This window comes from Amphiura filiformis, chromosome 12 (genome assembly GCF_039555335.1).
Source record: "Amphiura filiformis chromosome 12, Afil_fr2py, whole genome shotgun sequence".
In the NCBI taxonomy this organism is placed as follows: domain Eukaryota; kingdom Metazoa; phylum Echinodermata; class Ophiuroidea; order Amphilepidida; family Amphiuridae; genus Amphiura; species Amphiura filiformis.
This window is the reverse complement of record NC_092639.1, coordinates 15,684,311-15,706,736: the sequence shown is the minus strand read 5'-3', so window position 1 is coordinate 15,706,736 and position 22,426 is coordinate 15,684,311. Positions and strand designations below refer to the sequence as shown.

The window sequence follows — 22,426 nt, the reverse complement described above, 5'->3', positions numbered from 1 at the left end:
ATGAAAGTGTACAACACAATACAATTCAACATCGATTTTAAGCGGATTTAATCCACCCAATTGGGCAGTAATAACACCAGTTTGGTGCAGACGGGACCCAGTAATGGCCGACTGAATTCTGACCATCACTTGGCTTGTTGGATTCGTCTATATATTCATCTAATGTGATGAAACCGTATCAAGAGATACATATTCCATGACACAAATCTTTGGCGTATTAAAAGAGTGGCATGATTTGAAGAGTGACATGATTTGACTAGCTTTTTTAAGAAAAAAAAAACATCACCACCAAACTATTGAACCACGTCATATCTGTCATATTTTATACCACAAGTGTTGTCTGTGTTGGTCTTTTTTAACATGTTTAATGGGAACGCATGTGTTCTGAATTTTGGTAGACATCCACGAGGGAGTTGGATATGCAACCCGCGTTGCATAATTATGACACACATGTACCAACTGCTCCATTGTTGAAGCGAACATTTAATTTCCTAAGTGCTCCTACCTGTATCGTTTCGTAACAAGACGAAGCATGTCTTCTACATACTGTATGATGTACGTTTTAAAATAAACATCTCAAAAAAAGTAACTAACCCCCCGTAAGTAATGGCCATTATTCAAAAAGGGGCTATTGTATATGTATTACAAATCTGTAAAATGCGTTGGAAGCAGAATTTATTACTGCGTATTTTGACACTTCATTTGATACGATAGCCCAGAAAAAAATAAAACACTGGTCAATTTAATGTAGTAAGGTCCAGATTTGAAAGTTGCACTTACATACAAAATTTTACAATACAAAAACACTCAGATATGATTACACATATTTCCTTCCATTACACTGAATACAAAATCAATAAAATTTACTGCAACTTTCAAATTTTGGGTTACATTGATTTAAATGTGCGCTGTGACGTCAATATTTAGTCAATTGCTGCAAATGAGGTGTCAAAATGTGCAGAAATAAATTCTGCTTCCAACGCATTTTACAGATTTGTAATACAATCACCCATTTTTGAATAATGGTCATTATTTAAGGGGGGTTAGTTACTTTTTTTGAGATGTTTATGATGAACATAACCTACTTATGTTCGAACTCTGACGGTGGTTAGTACGCTCTCGTGTTAAATTTGAGTTAGCTTGAAATTCCCCTGGACAAGGAACTCACTGGCACTGCTAAATGTCTCGCTGTGACCCGTACGAAACACGGAGAGCTGTTCCTGGCTGCGATGGTCAATTGTGGAATGTGTAGGTGTGCGTTTCTTAACTGCAATTTCCTGTGTTGTATGGTTTATGGAAAGATATGGGACCGTAGTGATCAGCGACAACCTGAAAAGTGTGCTGAGGCTTGTGGATCAACGTATAGGCGTTGTGCCTGTGCGTAGCGCACAATAAATCACTGCGCTTTTTTCAAACTTTAACAGAGTGACTGTGACATGAATTTCAAGGTCACCGGCAATCATACAACCATTGAAATTGACATATACTATTATCTAAGTAATAAAAACCAGTTTTGTGCATCGTGTTTTGAAATGTATTGTTTAGACGATGCTAAAACTACTTCGTCACATTTTGACCACAAGAACTGTTGTTCTGATCTAGCTGAATGTGTATGCGTATTCGAATCTAGGAAACCTTAATCTGTGGTATTTTAATGAGATATTCAAAAATATAACATTTTGGGCCCCACTATCATTAAAACTACGTCACTGAAAACACTGCGCATTCTTCACACACAATAGCGTTCATAAAGTTTCAATCTGGTATGAGCGTTTGGGCAGTATTTTTTGTGGGACATGAGAGCACATCAAGCATATCGAATTGTATTCTGAATACGAAGAATGTCGTAATGATATGTACTTGTAGCTGGGATGAAAAGCCGATGATCAATTGAAAATTTTGACATTTCGTATTGAAGATATGGATTTTTCCCCAAAAAAACAAAAACAAAAAAAAAAAGAGGTCTTTGGGGGATAAAAATGTACATATCATTAGATTTATAAAGTTTATTTCGAAGACTGTTAAATATCAAAATATCAATTTTTAATCATTTGTCATAAAATGTGTATTATATCGCGAATTTAAAAAAAATCCAAATTATTTGATATTAGAGGGACATTCTTCGTGTTCAGAATACAATTTGATATGTCTGATATGCTCTCATGTCCTACAAAAAAATACTGTCCAAACGCTCATACCAGCTAGCACTTAATGCATCGCAAAATATTGAAACTTTATGAACGCTATTGTGTGTGAAGAATGCGCAGTGTTTTCAGTGACGTAGTTTTAATGATAGTGCTAGTGGTGCCCAAAATGTTATATTTTTGAATATCTCATTAAAATACCACAGATTAATTTGCACTAAATTCACACTGATGTTTCGAATTTTTGAAAGGTTGATGTACCTGGTAAGTGATCGTTGATCCTAGATATTTTGTCAAACGAATGAGCCGTAAAGTCGGCAAATTGTATTCTGAGTTACAGTGTAAAATGTACATGAAGGTCATATTCATTGGTACCTCAATTTGGTTCTACATGTATCTCATTTTGATAGCACCAGTCAAACACCTTTTAAACAAATCAATAATCCTATTGTTGAAGAGGATAATAAGCTTCTACCTATGTCTATAGAATTTTTAACTAGCTCTAGTCTTTGTTTGTTTGGCTAAATCCTGTTCAAGTGGTGGTTTACAAAGCATTGTATTTTAGGTATGCATAACCAACAAGTAACAATGAGAGGACATTCCTGAACCTCGTTGACTTGGGGATGATTTGAAATGACCGCCAATTATGACTGTTTGATATTTATTACCAGCAATGTGGAAAAAGAGACACATGTAGAATCGAAAAAGGGTACCATTTGCTTGAAGGAGCAATGTTCAACAAACTATAACCCCGCTTCTGGATATCGTTTGAAGTCAACTGATATACCATTTTAAAGCTTATGATATATATTTTCTAAACACAAAATAAAACAAACTTTAACAGGGCCGACTTTACGGGTTATTCGTGGTGTACGGTCACATATAACCCATAATAAAGTAATAATACAATAAAGTATGTATTTGCTCGCTTTAAAAAAGTTTCTCTTTTTTTTTTCTAGAATGACTGAGGACTTGGGAATCCAGGTGCCTCATCCTCACCAGCCAGCTGTCAGGGAAGGCAAATGGCGCTGGGCCATTCTCATGGGTGCATTCGAAGCGCTAGTGTTCACCATGGGTCTACTACAAACCATGGGTGTCTATGGAGTCTCCGTTGAAGATGAGTTTCAATCCACGTCTGCCGAAACTGGATGGATAATAAGTTCAGCTCTTGCTTTTCTACTCGCATTTGGTACGTCAGCCCAATTGGGCGACTTTTGAAGATTTTCCCGCGACTTTTGACAATTTCCTGTCCCATAGAAACGAATGGTTAAGAAAACATTTGGGCGACTTTTCAATATTGGCTCCCGCGACTTCCGATAGTTTCCTGCCCCATAGAAACCAACGGTAAAGAGAAAAATTGGGCGACTTTTCGATTATTTGACCCGCGATTCGGGCTGAAATGTTGTGGCAACCCTGGTACGTCAGATGATATTAGTGGGTATGAGAGGGATAGGTATTGTATCTGATTTCCAGGGGTTTGCGAGGGGAATTTAATATATCCATGGCGGTGATTGTCTAGGGTAGCTAATGGTAGTTTGCATTGTAATTGATTGATGTAGTGGAGTATGAGAAGCACATTGACAATTGGATGGGTTTTGGGGAAGATTATTAATGGGGCGATTTATGTTATGGTAGGGAATGCTAATAAATTTGTCCTCGCCCTTGTTATACGATACTGTTCAGCTTAGACAACGCTGGATAGTGTTTAAATATCGTCAGCCTGCTACGCTAATTTCCTAAGTCATTTTTTGTAATTTTGAGAACAAAGAACAAAATGTGGTTCAAGCATGCATCAGTTATGTAATTACCCTAATTATTTTGGATTATTCCCTTTTATTAGTATCATTATCATTTATTCTTGTGCAAAGATTGGTGAAGAAATATGTTTAAATGCATGCTTGAACCATATTTTGTACTTTGTTCTCAAAATTACAAAAAATGACTTAGGCAATTAGCGTAGCAGGCTGACGATATGCTTTATTGTGCCATACTGCTGTTCATATTAGGCATTTCTACTGGGTTGTCCATATAGTATTGCACGGAGTTAATAAAGAAGAAATTAAATTAGTGTTATTAATTAAAGATTAATGTGTGATACAACTTTAACATTAATGTAGACTTACCACTACCGGGGTTACCAATATTTGAAATTTGGTGCAAATTTTCATTACTGTAGATTTATCACTACCGAGGTACCAATATTTAAAATTTGGTGCAACTATAATATTAATGAAGACTTACCACTACTGGGTTCCCAATCTTTGGTATTTGATGCAACTTTAACATTAATGTAGACTTACCACCACCAGGGTTCCCGATAAGACTTAACCACTAAAGAGGACGCCACTATTTGGAATTTTGCGTAACTGTATCATACAGGGTGTCCCAGAATGATCTGTACCGGGAAAGATAGAATTTTTTAGGTATGAAGGGCATGTTGAATGGTCATATTGTTTTGCATTTTAAGTTCTACATATAGTTAGCTTTCTCAGATTTTTTAGTTTTTAAAATTTGGACGTTTCTAGTAGAAGTTATAGAAGATTGCGTAAAAATGGTGAATTCTAAGTTTTGACAACGCAACCTATTTTGAAAATCCGTAACATTACTAACCGTTCAGCACAAAGTTATTTGGAAAAAGTTATGCAGGTATTTTAGTTGTGCCCTGTTCATATTTCCACTAAATAGCCGATATCTATCTATTATTTATGACGTTACGAAGCAATCATTATATGGAATTAAGGATTTGTGGCCTAATCCCATTCTCTCTTTGGCGGTAGTTTTAAATATAGTTATTGTGGTGTGAGGTCCATGTCATTTGAAATGCTTGCAGAGATCGAACAGGTTGTGGTACAGAAAAGTCGGCTCCTCAATTTACTGTACAGCAGCGTGGATTTCTTTCAAAAACTTACTGGCAAACCGGCAGCTATGTTGAGACGCAAAGAAGATTCATTAGAGATAGTGTATAACGTAAAGAAGTTTGACGAGCACGGAACTGTCAGGAATCGGCAGAGTGAAGCTTCAGGTGCTCGTAAGACTGCAAGAACTAGAGCGAACATTGCAGCTGTCCGGCAAGCTTTAAGGCGGGCTTTAAGGCGCAACCCCAACAGTAGTTGTCGTCGAAATGCTGTGCCAAACATCCCACGTTCTTCACTTTAATCGTATCGTGCCATTTTTCAAAGGTATCCGAGTCGTTTTTCATCGATTTTACATTATTGCATGCCACGCCAAAACAAATAAAGGTAGCGTGCTGAAATTAACAGAATAAGTAGGAGACATATCCAACATTATAATGCTGGTATCAAAAATAGATACACTGCCCGTCTTCTATTTTTAGTTATTTTTGCAAACACGGTACAAATCATTCTGGGACACCCTGTATCATTAACGTAGACTTACCTCTATCGGGATTCCCGATAATATGAAATTTGGTACAGCTTAACATTATTAGACTTGCAAATTAATTTGATTCAACATTAACATAAACATTAATATTAACATTAACATTAACATTAATGTAGACTCACCACTACCGAGGTTGTAAATATATGAAATTTGGTGCAAATTTTCATTAAAGTAGACTTTCCTCTGTCGGGGTTGTCAATATTTGAAAATTTGTTGCAACTACAATATTAATGTTTAGTTGACTTACCACTACCGTGGTTCCCAATATTTGAAATTTAAGGCAACTTTAACATTATTGTAGACTTACCACTAAGTCGAGGGTGCCACTATTTGAAATTTGATGCAATTATAATTTAATGTAGACTTTCCAATACCGGGGTTCCCGATGTATATAAGTTGGTACACCTTTAACATTACTGTAATTTTAACACTACCAGGGTTGCTGATAATACAATTTTGAACAACTTTAATATTATTGTAGACTCACCAATAACGAGGGTGCCACTATTTGAACTTTTGTGCAATTTGGTACAACTTTAAGATTATCGTAAACTTGCCCATATTTGACATTTGGTGCAACATTAACATTAATGTAGACTTACCACTACCGAGGTTGCCAAGATTTGAAATTTGGTGCAACTCCAATTATATTAATGTAGATTTTCCTCTTTCAGGGCGCCCCACAATTGAGCTTTGGTGCAACTTTAATATTAAGTAGACTTACCACTAACAAGGTTCCAGGTATTTGAACTTTGGTGCAACTTTGACATTAATGTAGATTTACACTAGCGGGGTTGCCAATATTTGAAATTTGGTGCGACCTTAACATTAATGTAGACTTAACACTGCCGATGTTTCCATACATTTTAGTGCAAACAAGACATTAAGGTAGATTTACCACTAACAATACTTGAAACCTTGGTATTACCATTACCGCTACCGAGACTGCCAACATGTGAAACGTGGTTTCAAGCATTACATTATTATAAAAGTATCATATTAAATCACTTAATGATTTTGAACATATATCACGGGGCACCAACACAAACGTGGTGTGTACTTTGGAAAAAATAAACCATTAAAGAAAGCGTTTCATGAGACAAAACTATAAAGATTAAAATAGATAAATATGCCAAACTGTATTTCTCGGAAATCGTGATTAAAACACACTCTATATCACTATGGACCACAATGGCCTCATCCCAATGGCATAGTTCAATAACCTCAATTAAACAATCATACTGCAAAATTTGACCTCAAGTTGCAGAGTATGAGTAGTTGTACCCAGATTTTCTAAGGTTATTCGAATAATGTACGTATGTATTGGGGTTAAAGAACTGTGCCCTGATAGATGAGCATGTTGTGGATCCTAGTGTATGCGTTTCTTGCTATGTACAGGGCCTCTTGGTAGCAACAGTGTAAAGAGATTCGGATGCCGTAAGACCGCTATGACGGGTGGTGTACTGACAGCTTGTGGCTTTGTGGGTGGTTCCTTCGCTTCATCTTCCATACAACTCTTTGCCTGTGTTGGCCTTATCTCAGGTAAGATAAGAATGCCCGTACCTTCTCACATTACAAACACTGCCGCAGACACCCCCACCCAACCCCGACACATGCCCTACACACTACCCTCCCCCACACACCCCTACACCCACACCCCAACATATTTGTCAAATCTTCGTTTTGTTTGACCTAACTTCAGCTTAGAATAGAGAAATAGTACCAAAATGTTAACACAACCAATCCACCAGTCCTTTCTCCCGGAAAAAGCGTTTTTTCTTTAAAGGGGTACTACAACCATTGCATTTTTTCGGTTTTTTTTTGCATTTTGTGAAGAAATGAGAAAAAAATGGACAAAGTGGTATGCAAAATGAAGGGGCAAATCTTCTCGTTCTATTGGTGGCATCGGTATCAATGTAGCTTACATGTTTTTAAAGGTAGAAGCCAAAAAGTGGTACATCACTGATGTAATTTTGACGAATAATTGCGTCACAGAATCAATTAATTACGAATGGTTTTTGACGAGATTATATTGAATTAATTAATGTACCCAATCATGGTAAACAAATCGTTGATGTTCCTTTAAGGGTAGACTAGGTATTGTTGGTCGAAGCAGCCAAAAAAAATCGATAGTTAGTATATTATTGAGAAATAACACTTTGATGTTTTGCAAAAGTTCATTCTACAAATCATATACTTGCTTGATTTATTGTTGTTAATGAGTTATGTACGTTTTACAAAAGTGATGTTGTTTCAGCCCTCTTACAACATAACTCAAGAACCACAGGTCCTACAAAAGTATATCTGTGATTATTTGAATTCTTCTTCACACTCGCTATGAAATGATCAATGCAATTTTTGCCAAAGCTCACTTCCATTCGCAACTTCTGTGAACTACCAAATTGCAACAGTTTAAGATAGTTGCTAAGGTCTATTGCCATTTGGTCTAATACCATTTCGTCTAATTCCCGTTTAGTCTATATTCAATTAGTCTATTAACAGACAGGCTAATTGCCAATTAGTCTAATAATCATAATAGTCTAATGTCTATTTAGTCTAATATTGTCTGGTCTAATAACCGGTATGTCTACTAACCATATAGTCTAATAACCATTTGGTCTAATATTTTTTAATAACCATTTGGGCTAATACCCATTTGGTCTAATAACCGTTAGGTCTAATACTCATATGGTCTAATATTACTAGTTAGTCTAATACCATTTCTATTTATTAATAAACTAAATACTTGTAAGACTAAATGGTTTGTAGACCAAATGAGTATTAGACCAACTGGCTATTAGACCTATTGGTTATAGACCAAATGGGTATTAGACTAAATGGTTGTTAGACTAAATGGTTTTAGACTTATTGGTTATTAGACTAAATGGTTATCGGACCAAATGGTTAACTGACCAAATGGTTAAGGACCAAATGATTATTGGACGTAGTGGATATAGACTTAATGGATTTAGACGAAATGGATGTAGACGAAATGGATATTAGACCAAATGGTATTAGACCAAATGACAAATCCCCGTTGCTAACCTTAAAGCCATATTATAAGATTGCTGAGGAGGACGCCCTAAATATTTTTCAAAATTCTGTTTTTTACACGATTATATTATATTTTATTAAACCAACATACCCTGCAAAAATCAAGACCCTAGGTGCTGTAGTTTTGTCAAAATCCCAGATTTTGAATAAAACGCAGGAACCGTCGTTTTATTATCACGATGGAAATATTAGTCGAATGTATAGGCCTATACGCGATGTTCATAACACAGTACGTACATGTCGTGCGGGACTGTGATCTACACAACAAAGGACCATACTGTAACACAACCGAAGTTCCAATTTTCTTTGCTTGCCTTAGTTGCTTGGCTCAAAATTAAAAGGGGATATATCTGACAGTAAAAGCTAACATTTTGTAGCAAAGAAATACTAATCTATTTTGTATGAAAATGTTATAATATGGCTTCAAGTAGGTGTATTTGAAAATATAATTTATATTACTGCTAAGTCTCGGACAAATCAAGCGTAAAATAAGGTAATAGAATAATATCGACATTCTACAATGACCTTTATATGCTTAACTCTCTTCACGCGGGTGTCGACTGCAGACGACATGTTTAAAAAAAATTAAAAAATTAAAAAATTTCAGAAATGTAAATTTTCATGACCATATTTGGAATCAGCTTGAAAAATGTATTAAAATGAGTACAAACAAGCCTTGTATTGGTTCAGTAGTTCTTAAGATAGCTCTTGATATTTTGAGAAAATATTTCAAAACTTGCAACTTTTTCTGTTGAAGCGCATGGCTATAGCATGTAGAGCATTAACAGGAAAACACGGTTAGTTAAACCATAAAAGTCAATTGGCTATGTAAGGTTCCAAGTCAATTGATTATGTCAAGTTCATGTAGATTGGATTAGCTCCGTGGTCGAATGTATGCAAACACTATGGACCACAATAGCCTCATCCCAATGGCATAGTCCAATAACCTCAATTACATAATCATAGTGCAAAATTTGACCTGAAGTTGTAGAGATGAGTATTTGTACCCAAATTTTCAAAGGTCATTCAATGAATGTACAAATGTATTGGGGTTTAAGAACTGTGTCCCTGATAGATGAGCATGTTGTGGATCCTATTAAAATCTGTAAATATAAAATTCTGCAAAACATAATTCTTGGAAATGTGTGATAATGATCATTCGGAGACAACATCAGACTGATTTGTTTGTTTGAATTAAGATGTAGATGTAGATTTTGTCTTATCATGGCATTTGCATTACACACTTTCAGAATATGCATTGATGAATAATAATAATATTATGCGCATCGAATGCCATATTCATGGCAACTACCCAGCAAACACAAAACGTTTTCGACATCATTCGCAAAATGTTATAAATGGTTGTCAGAAAACGTTTAAATGTCGGGTTATATAAAGGTTATATTAAGAGTATAAAACGTTTTCATAACCTTAAAAAACATTTTTTGATAATCTACTGCTCAGTAAACAAAAATGTTTTAAAGAAAACGTTTAAATGTCGGGTATAAAAACCTTTTAATAACATTCCAAAAACATTCTTGAAAACTTGATACAAAACATTCTAAACAGAATGTTATTTTGGGGTTGAAAAATATTTTGCGAAAAATGTTTGCCCCAAATATTTTCAATAACGTTTTAAAACGTTTTCATGACCTTTATATAACCCGACATTTAAATGTTATAAAAAGGTTTTGAAAAAAAATTTTAAGAACATTTCTGTGTTTGCTGGGTTCAAATATTTTAACATGATGTTATTTAAGTATTGACACAATATTTGGCAAAAATGTTTGCAAAAATAGTTAACAATAACATTTTTAGAAAACATTTAAAAATATTGTTGTAGTGTGTTTTCATACAAAACGTTTTAAAACGTTATCATGACCTTTATATAACCCGACATTTTAATGTTATTAAAACGTTTTTACCTAAACCAAAAGCCAAAATATAACTTATTTAAAACGTTTTTAAAACGTTTTTGTGTTTGCTGGGTAGTATTAGGCTATGTTGTTATGCACAATATGATATTCTTGGAACAACAAATTTTTGGTGTTTCATAGCAAGCTTCAAATCAAATAGAAGAAGTAATTTAGGCCTATATCACGTTATAAATGTAATAATGTAACCATTGATTAAAATACTGCGGAAAGATATTTCAAGAAATTTTCCTGACCTATAAAAGAGTTCAATGTCACCACATTGAAGCAATAATGAGTTTTCAGAATCCGAGCGACCAAGGATAAATATCTGATGCCTTCCCTTGACAATTACAGTGGCTAACAGCCATCTTGCATATATGATGGAATTAAACTATTTTCAACCACTTGAATATTCAATGTTTCACACATATTCTTAATTATCCGCATTAAGAACAAAATTTAAATTCAATGACAAAACATTTTCAAAATTATGGAAATAGTGTATATGTACTCTGATCAAGTTTTATTCTTTTTAGGAATTTGGTTATAATATCCCTGCACTATTAATGTATCTATCGGGATGGCCAAGACATTATACAAAAAGAAAAAAGAAAAAAAAAAGAATGAAAACCGCTGCACCAACGTAGTCTTACCACTACTGGGATAACCCCTGATTAAGACTTCGTTCATTCTGTTGGAGAATTTGGTTATCATGTACTGAAACTAATGTAGTTTTAATAATAAATGATAATAATAAGTCTTACCGTTACCGGAATGGACACTAGTTAAGACTTCGCTCATTCATTTTTTTTGGAAATTTGGTTATCACGTCCTGGCACTAATGTAGTCTTACTACTAGTAGTACTACCGGAATGGACAATAGTTAAAGACTTCATTCGTTCTTTTGAGGAATGTGGTTATCATGTCCATGCACTAATGTAGTCTTACTTCGTTCATTTTGATGAGGAATGTGGTTATCATGTCACATGGTACTAATACCACTACTGGGAGGACCCCTAATTAAGATTTCGTTCATTTTGTTGAGGAATTTGGTTATCACGTCCTGGCACTAATGTAGTCTTACCACTACTAGGATTTCCCATAATTTAGACTTCGTTCATTTTGCTGAGGTATTTGGTTATTACGTTCCGGCACTAATAATGCAATTTTGGATCTATACCGGGATGGCCAAGACTTCGTTCATTTTTTGTGTGTGTGGAATTTTGGTTATCATTATCATACTAATGTAGTATATTATACCCCGAACCGGCTAACCAAAAGACTTTACTCATTCTTTTAGGGTATTTAATTATCACGTTCTGGTACTTATGTAGTCTTCTATCTATCTATCTTGCGGACGCATCCGAGAAAGAGTTTACAATTCTTTTCCAGGAATCTCTATCAGCCATCAGATTTGGGAGGTCGTTAATTTCTTGATTGACGTCCCTTGCCACACAGTCGATGTAGTTGAATGGTCTTCTTCCTCTACATGTTCGTGGAAGCCTCATACAGATGACATCTGAAATTATTTGGTCTTTTGCACGGTAGCAGTGGCCTGCAAATCTGGCTCGCCGTTGAGCAACGATGGAGGACACTTGTGGAACACCATCATAGATCTCTGCTTTGGTTTTATGTTCACGCCAGGATATATTTCGAACCCTCATCAACAGCCGGGTGTAGGTACCATCAAGACGGTCCTGAAGATCTTTCTTCATTGTCCAGGTCTCACTTCCATATAAGAGGATACTCTCTATGCAGGCTCTAAAGAAGGCAAGCTTGGTATTTCTTGATATGTTGGACTGCCAGATGGTGTGCAGTTTGTTGCAAGCTTTCCATGCTTGAGCTTTGCGAGTCAGAAAGTCTTTCTTGCTGTCGGCAACAAATGAACCAAGATATTTAAAGTCCGACACCTCCTTGAGTTGTGTGCCATCCCGAGAAAGGATTGGAGTTGGGTTCTTATCTCCATTAATACACAATGTAGTCTTACCGTACCGGAATAAACCATAATGAAGACTCTGTTCATTATTTTAAGGAATTTGGTCAACACGTCCCGTGTCCCGGCATTAGTGCAGGCTTACCGCTACTGGGATGGACAACAATAATGAAGACCTCGATCAAGAAATCTTTCTCAAACTCTGATTTTTAATCAATTATTTGTTTGCTTCTACTTTGCTTAACAAAGCTAAAAGTCTATAATAATGCATCACATGTTTAAAGCAAGTTCTTAGCAATATGCACAGCGGCTGCATAACATTTTACACATCTCCAACGTCCGTACACATCTATACTTGTAAAGGACATATGAATAGATGTTGTCCTTGGCTGTTTTATAAATCAAATTCTAAACCAAATTACAAAAGCCATGGAATCTCTAATTATTAGCCTTGACCCGCTAGCGTGAATAGAAGTCATTCTGCTCATCGTACATTGCACCAATAGAAAATAATTATGTCAGTGGGCAATTTATAATAGAAGAGAAAAAAGTTGTTTGTCACAAAATATGATTATGTTGCAATATACAGTTTTGATAGACCGTGATTTTACATTAACATACAATAGTGTCTACAAATGAACGCTTAAAAATGGACGCCCTTTAACTGCATTTCGGTGGTGATGTTCATAATGCCAATATAAGTTGCTGTTATTGTCTTCTATTAAAACTGCAGCTGTCAATAGCGTTTAAGGGGTGGGGTATGAACGTTTGGACAGTATTTATAGTGGGACATTAGAGCACATCAGACATATCGAATTGCATTCTGAATACGAACAAAAAATGAACATTATTTGATATCAGAAAGACATTCTTCGTATTCAGAATGCAATTCGATATGTCTGATGTGCTTTCATGTCCCACAAAAAATACTGTCGAAACGCTCAAAACGCTCATTCCAGATCCCTTAACCTTTGCAACATTATCGGCTAGGTGATTGAACCACATTTTTTTTTCAGTTCGCCATCATATTTATTTCGCAATCTCATTTGCAAATAATGATAAATGACAAAGCGAAAATTCCTTATTTCCTTCTGTTATGAATTAAACTTTAAACTTTTGAACTAAAAATGCGCTGATTCCATGCATTTGGTTATTCCAGTCGAACTCCGTGACCCTGTGGAAGACATGATCTTAATCTCCCACACAGGGGGTGTATAATTCAAATGTCTCCAATTCAAGTAACCCCATTTGAAATTTACACTTGTTGATGATTATGGGGGGGTGTTTATTTCAACTGAAATTGCCCAGCGACACTGCTACAAAGATCTGTGGTCCCGGAGAGAGAATGAACAATGGAAATAAGCAAAAAATCAAACAAAGAATTATGCAAACAAAACAATTTATACATGCATCTATTACGTTTACAATTGTTTAGCAGAAGACATTGAAGTTTTTGAAATCCATTTGTCATTTTTATTTGTGCCAATTATCAACTTTTATCCAAACATGTTTGTTTTTCATGGTGTATGTTCTCAGACAGATCAAATCGGTTGGAGACATACCAGCACTATTATGAATGAAGATGTACCACAATACCAATGACTACAGGGTGTCCCAGAATAATTTTAATAGTATCTTTTCATGTGAAAGTTTAGCATTTTGCGGTTTTACTCGACCGTAAATGATCAAGATGACCAATATTGCATTTTGGTATCAAATTTGCAAACAAAAATAAAACATAAAAAAAACCCAGAAAACAAGCGCATTTTTCTATAAAATTACAAGGTTGCAAACAGGCCCGTAACCACTACTGGGATGACCCCTCATTAAGACTTCGTTCATTCTTTTGGAGAATTTGGTTATCACGTACTGACGGTACTGGCACTAGGGTAGTCTTACCGGTACCGGAATGGACAATAGTTAAGACTTCATTCATTCTTTTAAGTAATTTGATCATGTAGTTTTTACCGCTACCGGAATGGACAATAGTTAAGACTTCACTCATTTATTTTTGGGGGGGGGGGGGTTTGATTATACATGTCCATGCAATAATGTAGTCTTACCACTACCAGGATAACTCCTAATTATAACTTCGTCCATTCTCTTGAGGAATTTGGTTATGCGTTCCGGCACTAATGCAGTTTTGTATCTACCGGGATGGCCAATAATCAAGACTTTGTTGATTTTTGTGTGTGTGGAGTTTGGCACCAATGTAGTATTATACCACTAACCGGATATCCAATAATTAAGACTTTACTCATTATTTTAGGGAATTTATTTATCCTGTTCTGGTACTTATGTAGTCTTACCGCTACCGGGATAAACAATAATTACGATTTTGTTCATTATTTTAGGGAATTTGGTCAACACGTCCCGTGTCCCGGCATTAGTGCAGGCTTACCGCTACTGGGATGGACAACAATAATGAATACCTCGATCCAGAAATCTTTCTCAAACTATGATTTTTAATCAATTATTTGTTTGCTTCTACTTTGCTTAACAAAGCTAAAAATCTATAATAATGCATCACATGTTTAAAGCAAGTTCTTAGCAATATGCACAGCGGCTGCATAACATTTTACACATCTCCAACGTCCGTACACATCTATACTTGTAAAGGACATATGAATAGATGTTGTCCTTGGCTGTTTGATAAATCAAATTCTAAACCAAATTACAAAAGCCATGGAATCTCTAATTATTAGCCTTGACCCGCTAGCGTGAATAGAAGTCATTCTGCTCATCGTACATTGCACCAAGCTACATGGTCATTTATATTGATGATATTTTTCATTTACTTCCTCACATTAACTCTTTTTATAAAGTCTAACATTTAATAGAAAATAATTATGGCAGTGGGAAATTTATAATAGAAGAGAAAAAGGAAGTTTGTCACAAAATATGATTGTTGCAATATACAGTTTTGATAGACCGTGATTTTACATTAACATACAATAGTGTCTACAAATGAACGCTTAAAAATGGACGCCCTTTAACTGCATTTCGGTGGTGATGTTCATAATGCCAATATAAGTTGCTGTTATTGTCTCAAAACGCTCATTCCAGATCCCTTAACTGCATTTCGGTGGTGATGTTCATAATGCCAATATATTGCTGTTATTGTCTTTTATTAAAACTGCAGCTGTCAATACCTGCATCAGACATTGAAGTTTTTGAACTCCGTTTGCCATTTTTATTTGTGCCAATTATCAACTTTTATCCAAACATGTTTGTTTTTCATGGTGTTCTATCTGTTTGTATGGCATATCATTAAGACTCATCAAGTCATGGTAGTTATATACCTGAATGATCAAATTGGTTGGAGACATATATACCAGCAATATTATGAATGATGATACACGACAATACCAATGACTACAGGGTGGCCCAGAATAATTTAAATAGTATCTTGTCATGTGAAAGTTGTGCATTTTACGATTTTACTCGGTCATCAATGATCAAGATGACCAATATTGTATTTCGGCAATTTGCAAACAAAAACCAACCAGAAAACAAGAGCGTTTTTCTATAAACTTAAGGGATCGGATAGTAACGTTTACACAGTATTTTTTGTTTAGGACCTAACATATCGGATTGCTTTCTGAATACGAGGAATGTCCTTTTGATATCAAATAATTTTATTTTGATAATTGAAATTCGCGATATACATGATGCAATACACAATTTATGGCAAATGATTAAAAATTGATATTTTTGACATTTAAGGGGGTACTACACCCCTTGATAAATTTGTGCCTATTTTTGCATTTTTCTCAAAAATTAAAGTGCATTGGTGACAAGTAAGATATGTATATTATAGGGTTTAAGGACTACAATTACTGCACTGGAAATTTTATTTCAGCAGAGGCAACAGTTGTGGAGTTACAGTCAAAAATGAGGGAAAACCAATATTTGATCAATAAATCAATAACTACTTGCCTTGAGTTGCTGAATTTTCAGTGCAGTAGTTGTAGTCCTTGCCCCTATAATATACATATCTTACTTGTCACCAATGCGCTATAATTTTGAGAAAAATGCAAAAATAGGCACAAAATTGGCCAGGGTGTAGTACCCCTTAAGAGTCCTCGAAGTAAACATTAGAAATCTAATGATATGTACTTAACTCTCTCCACGCGGGTGTCGACTGACGACAAGTTTCACTCAGAAATGTAAATTTTCATGGCCATATTTGAAATCAGCATGAAAAATGCATTAAAATGAGTACAAACAAGTCTAGTATTGATTCAGTGGTTCTTGAGACTCTTGATATTTTGAAAAAATGTCTCAAAACTTTTTTTATGTTGAAGCCTATGGCTAACATGCAAATCATTAAAGTATATGTAACGGGGAGGAAAAGCCAACTATCATTCGAAAATTGACCTTTCGTATTGAAGATATCTCACCACTCGCGTTACTTTTCAAAATATTTAGCCTAATATTTGTCATCTTCTTATTCTTATTTGTCATGTCCCATATTCTTATTTCCAGGTTTGGGTGCCTCCCTTGTCTACGTCTCAGCTGTAATAGTAGTAGGAATCCATTTCCACGACAGGTATACAATTGCCAATGGGATCGCATTTGTAGGACCTGGCGTGGGCGTCTTTGCCTTTCCACCACTACTCCGCTTCCTCATAGACTATTACGGCTGGCGGGGAAGTCTACTCATCCAAGGTGGCCTTGCGCTTCATATCCTCATTGGAGCATCTGTTTTCAGACCTATTAAAGTAAGGCGAGATTCCATTATATCCAGCACTGGAATGCTAGCCCGAGTACACCAAGGTGGACAAGAGGCAACGGATCCTAATTTGCCCCAGTTACAGGTGACATTTGATAAAACGGATACCTCATGCGAGTATGTGTTAATAACATCTCATAATCCACAGACAGAACTAGAAGGACAGAACACCTTCACCACAGAAGCCGTAGCGTTTGAAGAGACCGCTGCGCAATCAGCTAACTACACACATCTTTCTACGCACGAAAGGCACAGTTTTGACAGTAATCAAAGACATAGTTTTGATAGTAACCACAGTAGTCATCATTCATATGCGACAGTATCGAGACATTCCACGCAAAGATCATCAGGTGCGCTTTCAGTGGCTCATTCCGAGCTACCTGAAGAGGGCATCATAGATTCTTCTGTATATAGTTGCGGACGAAGAGTGAAGAGGTCTTTGTTAATGGATAAACCAGCTGTCCTGCTTGTATGTTGTGTGGATTTCCTTATGTCGTTTGCTCATATGGCAGTCCTGATTCATATTGTACCTCAAGCAGAGCGATCTGGAGTCTCCGACAAACAATCTGCATTAGTACTTTCCGTGATTGGGATGGGATCGATAGTAACCAGAATATCACATGGATGGTGTGTGGATAAGCAACTCATTTCGCCTCTTGTTTTAGACTCACTTGCTCTAGTCCTATCAGCAGGTGCATGCATTTTGAACCCAATGAGTGGGACCTTCATTGGTGTTATGTTTACAGCTTTAGTCGTGGGGTTATCGTGTGGTATATATTATCCCATTGTACCTGTTGTGCTGAAGGATTTAGTTGGACTCTCTAAGATGACGACAGCCTATGGGATGGCGTTGTTTTGCGATGGTATTGGAATGGTAGCTGGTGGCTACTTCGTTGGTGAGTATATTTGTATAGGTTTGTTTAAACGGTCGCTCTATGCTGAGATACGCTTGGGTCCTGATGGGACCAGAATAAAAACATGCTCAAGCCAGGTTAAAAGGTCCATAAACATGCTGGCCGCCATTATGGAAAGAAAAAATAGAACCAGGTTTAAAGATAAAGATCATGCAAGGAAAAGAACTTCCAAAGGAATGAGATAATACTTTCTGGTTGACCTGCCGAATTCCAAGCAAAGCAAAAATATAAAGTCCACTGTACACTTGCATTTACAAATATACCGTGTGTCGAAAGTCCGTTCCGCCTATATTCCGACTTCCCATGGAGCGTAGCATCAATATGGAAGTACCCCCTCTGTTTATTTGCCTTTGGGCTACTAGCTGCAATGAATCCAAAGGCGCATTGCAAAGAAAAAATATGTCGGCTGTTGTTCTAGATTTTTAGAACTAATTTTGTATGTATTGACGGATTCAAAGGTCTACAAACCTCGGATTTCAATAGAAAAACAACAATAACCGAGGTTTGCATACCTTCGGAGGTTATCGACCATAAAGAGACAACAACTTCAAATAAATTGCTAAGTGACATTTTAATTAATCTAAAACAATAACCAGTAACAAATTAATATCAAATTAATTGTGTAAGTTTAATTTAAAGAATGTTAAAATGGTTTTCTTATGGGGGAGGAACAGACTTATGACACACGGTATATATCCCTTGCGTATAAAATCATCGCACAAAAATGATGCTGCATTCTCCAAACACTTAACTCCTTGTGCAGATGACAATCTCCAAAAAATTGAGCTTCTTTCACAAATCACTCTCTTTCTCCAGGAAACAGGCTGCTTTCTGCACTGCTCCACTTTATTTACAGATGTGTTGTTTTTTAAATCAGACTTTCATACATGTATCCAAAACATACACTAAAAATCGTTGCTGTATTAAAATAGCACATTATTGGCTATGCATACTGGTTCAAATGTACCTCCTTTTGAAGCACAACGAAGGCCAACACATATAAAATCCACAAACTCTCTTCATATTCTGCCAAAAGCGAACTCCAATGCTTTCACCTTTTTATATACCCCAAAACCCACAATCTATTAATAGACCATTCTGTCACATTCAGCTTATATTAGCAAATGGGGGTTTCCCAGTTAACATTAGGCAACACTGAACATTTTGGAATAGTGGGGAGTTTCCAAGATTATCAATAACTCTGACTGAGTTTGTTTACTATATAAAGGGATTTCCCCTAAAACATGTCATAACACACAAACTCTTGGGTTTCCTCTTTCACTTATTTCTCAGGACATAGCTTTAAGGGGGTACTACACCCCTTGATAAATTTGTGTCTACTTTTGCATTTTTCTCAAAAACTAATAACACAGTGGTAACAAAAGTTATTTATATTATTGGGGCAAGGAATCCAATTACTACACTGTAATTTCAGTGACCCAAGACAAGCGGTTCGTTATTTATGATAAGAAATAAGGTACCTAGGATGTACCTCATTTTCTATCATATATACTGAACCGCTTCTCTTGAGTCACTGGAATTTCAGTGTAGTAATTGGATTCCTTGCCCCAATAATATACATAACTTTGGTTACCAGTGTGTTAATATGTTTTGAGAAAAATGCAAAATATTCACAAATTTACCACAGGGGTGTAGTACCCCCTTAAGTTGTAAAACAAATACAAATAATAAAATTAAATTACTCAGGGCACATCACAATATAAAATTGCATAATGACAAACTGTGTGTAGTAGAATGTAAAAACTACATGACCATATTAAATAAATCCATAAACATTGTCTTGTTTTTTCTAGGTTTGCTGCGTGACGCAACGGGTGACTATGATCTTTCATTCTACGTAACAGGAGTAATTTACTCTCTTGCATCCGGGATATTGATATTAATACCACTCTTTAATTGTTGCAAAGAGTATAGAGAGCGCCATCAACCGGTACCTGAGGATAATAACGTTGAAGAATGCAAACCAGACCAAGTGTAAGAGCGCGGGCGCTCTTCATAAATGAATAGGTTTTGTGTTTACAGCTGTTCATGGGTTAACATTAAAATATTGGTAATGTTGTATTACTTTGAATGTTGCTATACGCAAGTAGTATTATGTTATTTTTAGCAACCATTTTTATACTGTAATATTTTACAAGTGCAATTTAGTATAAAATGTAATACAATAATGTAAGAGCGAGTCCCCGGGAGGCGATTTATTGTTCTGCAAACATAATGGACCGCAATGCGATAATCCTTAACTTAACGCTAACCTTAACTCTAACTCTAACTCTAACTCTAACTCTAACTCTAACTCTAACTCTAAACCCTAACCCTAATTACATTAACACTAAAGGTTAGGTGCATTGCGGCCCATTGTGGTTGCAGCAGCCCATTGTGGTTGCTGAAATGTATTTTACAGCTTTGCCTGGGTTGAAATTATGAATACAATTGGTATTGTTGTATTTCTTTGAATTCACCTTAAGTAGTAGGTTACACATTTAAGCAACCATTTTATTCCGTAATGAATTAAAAGTGTAATTTAGAAAACAATATGTACAAAGTGTGACACAACAATGGAAGAGCGAGTATATAGGTACTGAACCACAGTGATACGTAACTATTTTCATCGCTCACACTCCCTTACGCAGCTGAAATACTTAGTTATGAAAATTATATATTTATCTCTGCCTTTTTGTTACATTTATTGATCTAGCATATTGCCATCATAAGCGACATTCGGACATTCCCGTTTTTCAGTAATATAATAGGCCTATATATGGTGAAAACTTTCAGTCGTAAACATGGTAAAGTTTTGTTCTACGACATCCTGACCTACTTCATATATGTATGTTTGTTCTAAGTATGTGTAGGCAAATGTGTGTGACCCAGTCACGTTTCAGTTTTATGTCCTTATTCACAGGTGCACCAATTATCATGTGTTAGCAAAAACAAGATCCCTTGAAATCTATTATTGATTTCATGGGATCTTGTTGTTGTTTTTCAAACCGTATCTTATTATAGCTGTATAAGACGTGTCCGCAGGCCCGTACGCAGGATTTTTTTTGTTTGAAAAATTGGACTTTTATCAAGAGGGGGGAGGCAATTTTGTGAAAAGTGGACTTTCTTTCCACAATTTGCACCTTTTGGACCGAAAAAGCGTAAAAAACCTGAATTGTCATATTTTCGGACTTTTTGTGTACTTTATCAAATTTGCGACCGCACCCCCGCACCCCCCTGCGTACGGGCCTGCGTGTCCGCTATTGATTTCTGCTAATTACACATGAATTGAACAATACGTTATAAACACAACAAAGACATAATTCTTATTAAATTTTATAAACGTCAAAAGGTTTAATTACATCTAAATATCGGGTTAACAACATTTTACTCATCTTATGAATAAAGTGCTCAATTTCAAAACGGAGTGCGAATAAAAAGAACAGACCTTCCAGAATAGGAAGGAACGGCTACTCTGAGTTTCATGCCTAAAAGGCAATCGTCAGACGACACAATGATATGCTTTGGAGAGACTACCATCTCTTGGAATGTGAATGAATATACATTCCATGGTGTTAACACAGCCAAAGTCTATCCCAGAGTCAGTCTGTCTATCGGAGATAGTCAGAAATATCGGGTTATATAACATGTATATACAGGTCATGAAAATGTTTTTAAAACCATGAAAACGTTTTTGTATGAAAAACACTACAACAACATTAAAAACATTGTTGTAAAATATATTTTGCATGGAATGCTGGGAAGGTCCTTTGTTGCATGTATTTTGTTTTTAATCATCTATGGTATTGTACTGGAAATGTTTTGAAGCATTAACACAGGTACATTAACAAAATATACGTCAAAGTATCTTGAAAACAATTTGCTCACGTGCGTCTTTGACGAAATAACAGGTTTCAACCTGTTACTTGCATGTAAGAAATAATTATACATTAAGACGACATTTAACCTTTGATAGCTTATTCGCAATACTATGTTAAGGGCAGAGTAATGGGAGAGAACATGAACCTTTTCGAGCATCATTATTTCTGAATTGTATGTCCAAAATATATAAAACTATACATTTTTGGAAAGGAAATGGGTCAAAGAATCCCATGGTGACGTCAGATTTGTTCTAAAATCTCGAGTTTTTGAAAAAATCACAAAAAATCACTTTTTTACCCCAATTTTTTTGTGACAAACTTAGAAAAAAATCCGTTCGGAGTAAAAAAAATCAGTTAGCTTTTCAAGAAGAAGAGACATGAACTTAGGGAAGGTTTTTTTATTTTTTTGAAATTCGTCTCTTTTTTCAAAATATTGAAAAAAACATG

At 35.7% G+C, this 22,426-nt stretch overlaps 1 protein-coding gene across 1 annotated transcript; it reads left to right on the top strand.

The window, feature by feature from the left end:
• The first annotated feature begins 3,104 nt into the window (after positions 1 to 3,104).
• On the top strand, positions 3,105 to 20,580 carry LOC140166656 (monocarboxylate transporter 13-like). Its single transcript, XM_072190155.1, has 4 exons — positions 3,105 to 3,333; positions 6,945 to 7,088; positions 16,938 to 18,080; positions 19,913 to 20,580. The coding sequence occupies exons 1-4, from the start codon at positions 3,105 to 3,107 to the stop codon at positions 20,095 to 20,097; spliced, it is 1,701 nt and encodes a 566-aa protein (XP_072046256.1). The 3' UTR covers positions 20,098 to 20,580.
• Positions 20,581 to 22,426: the final 1,846 nt, after the last annotated feature.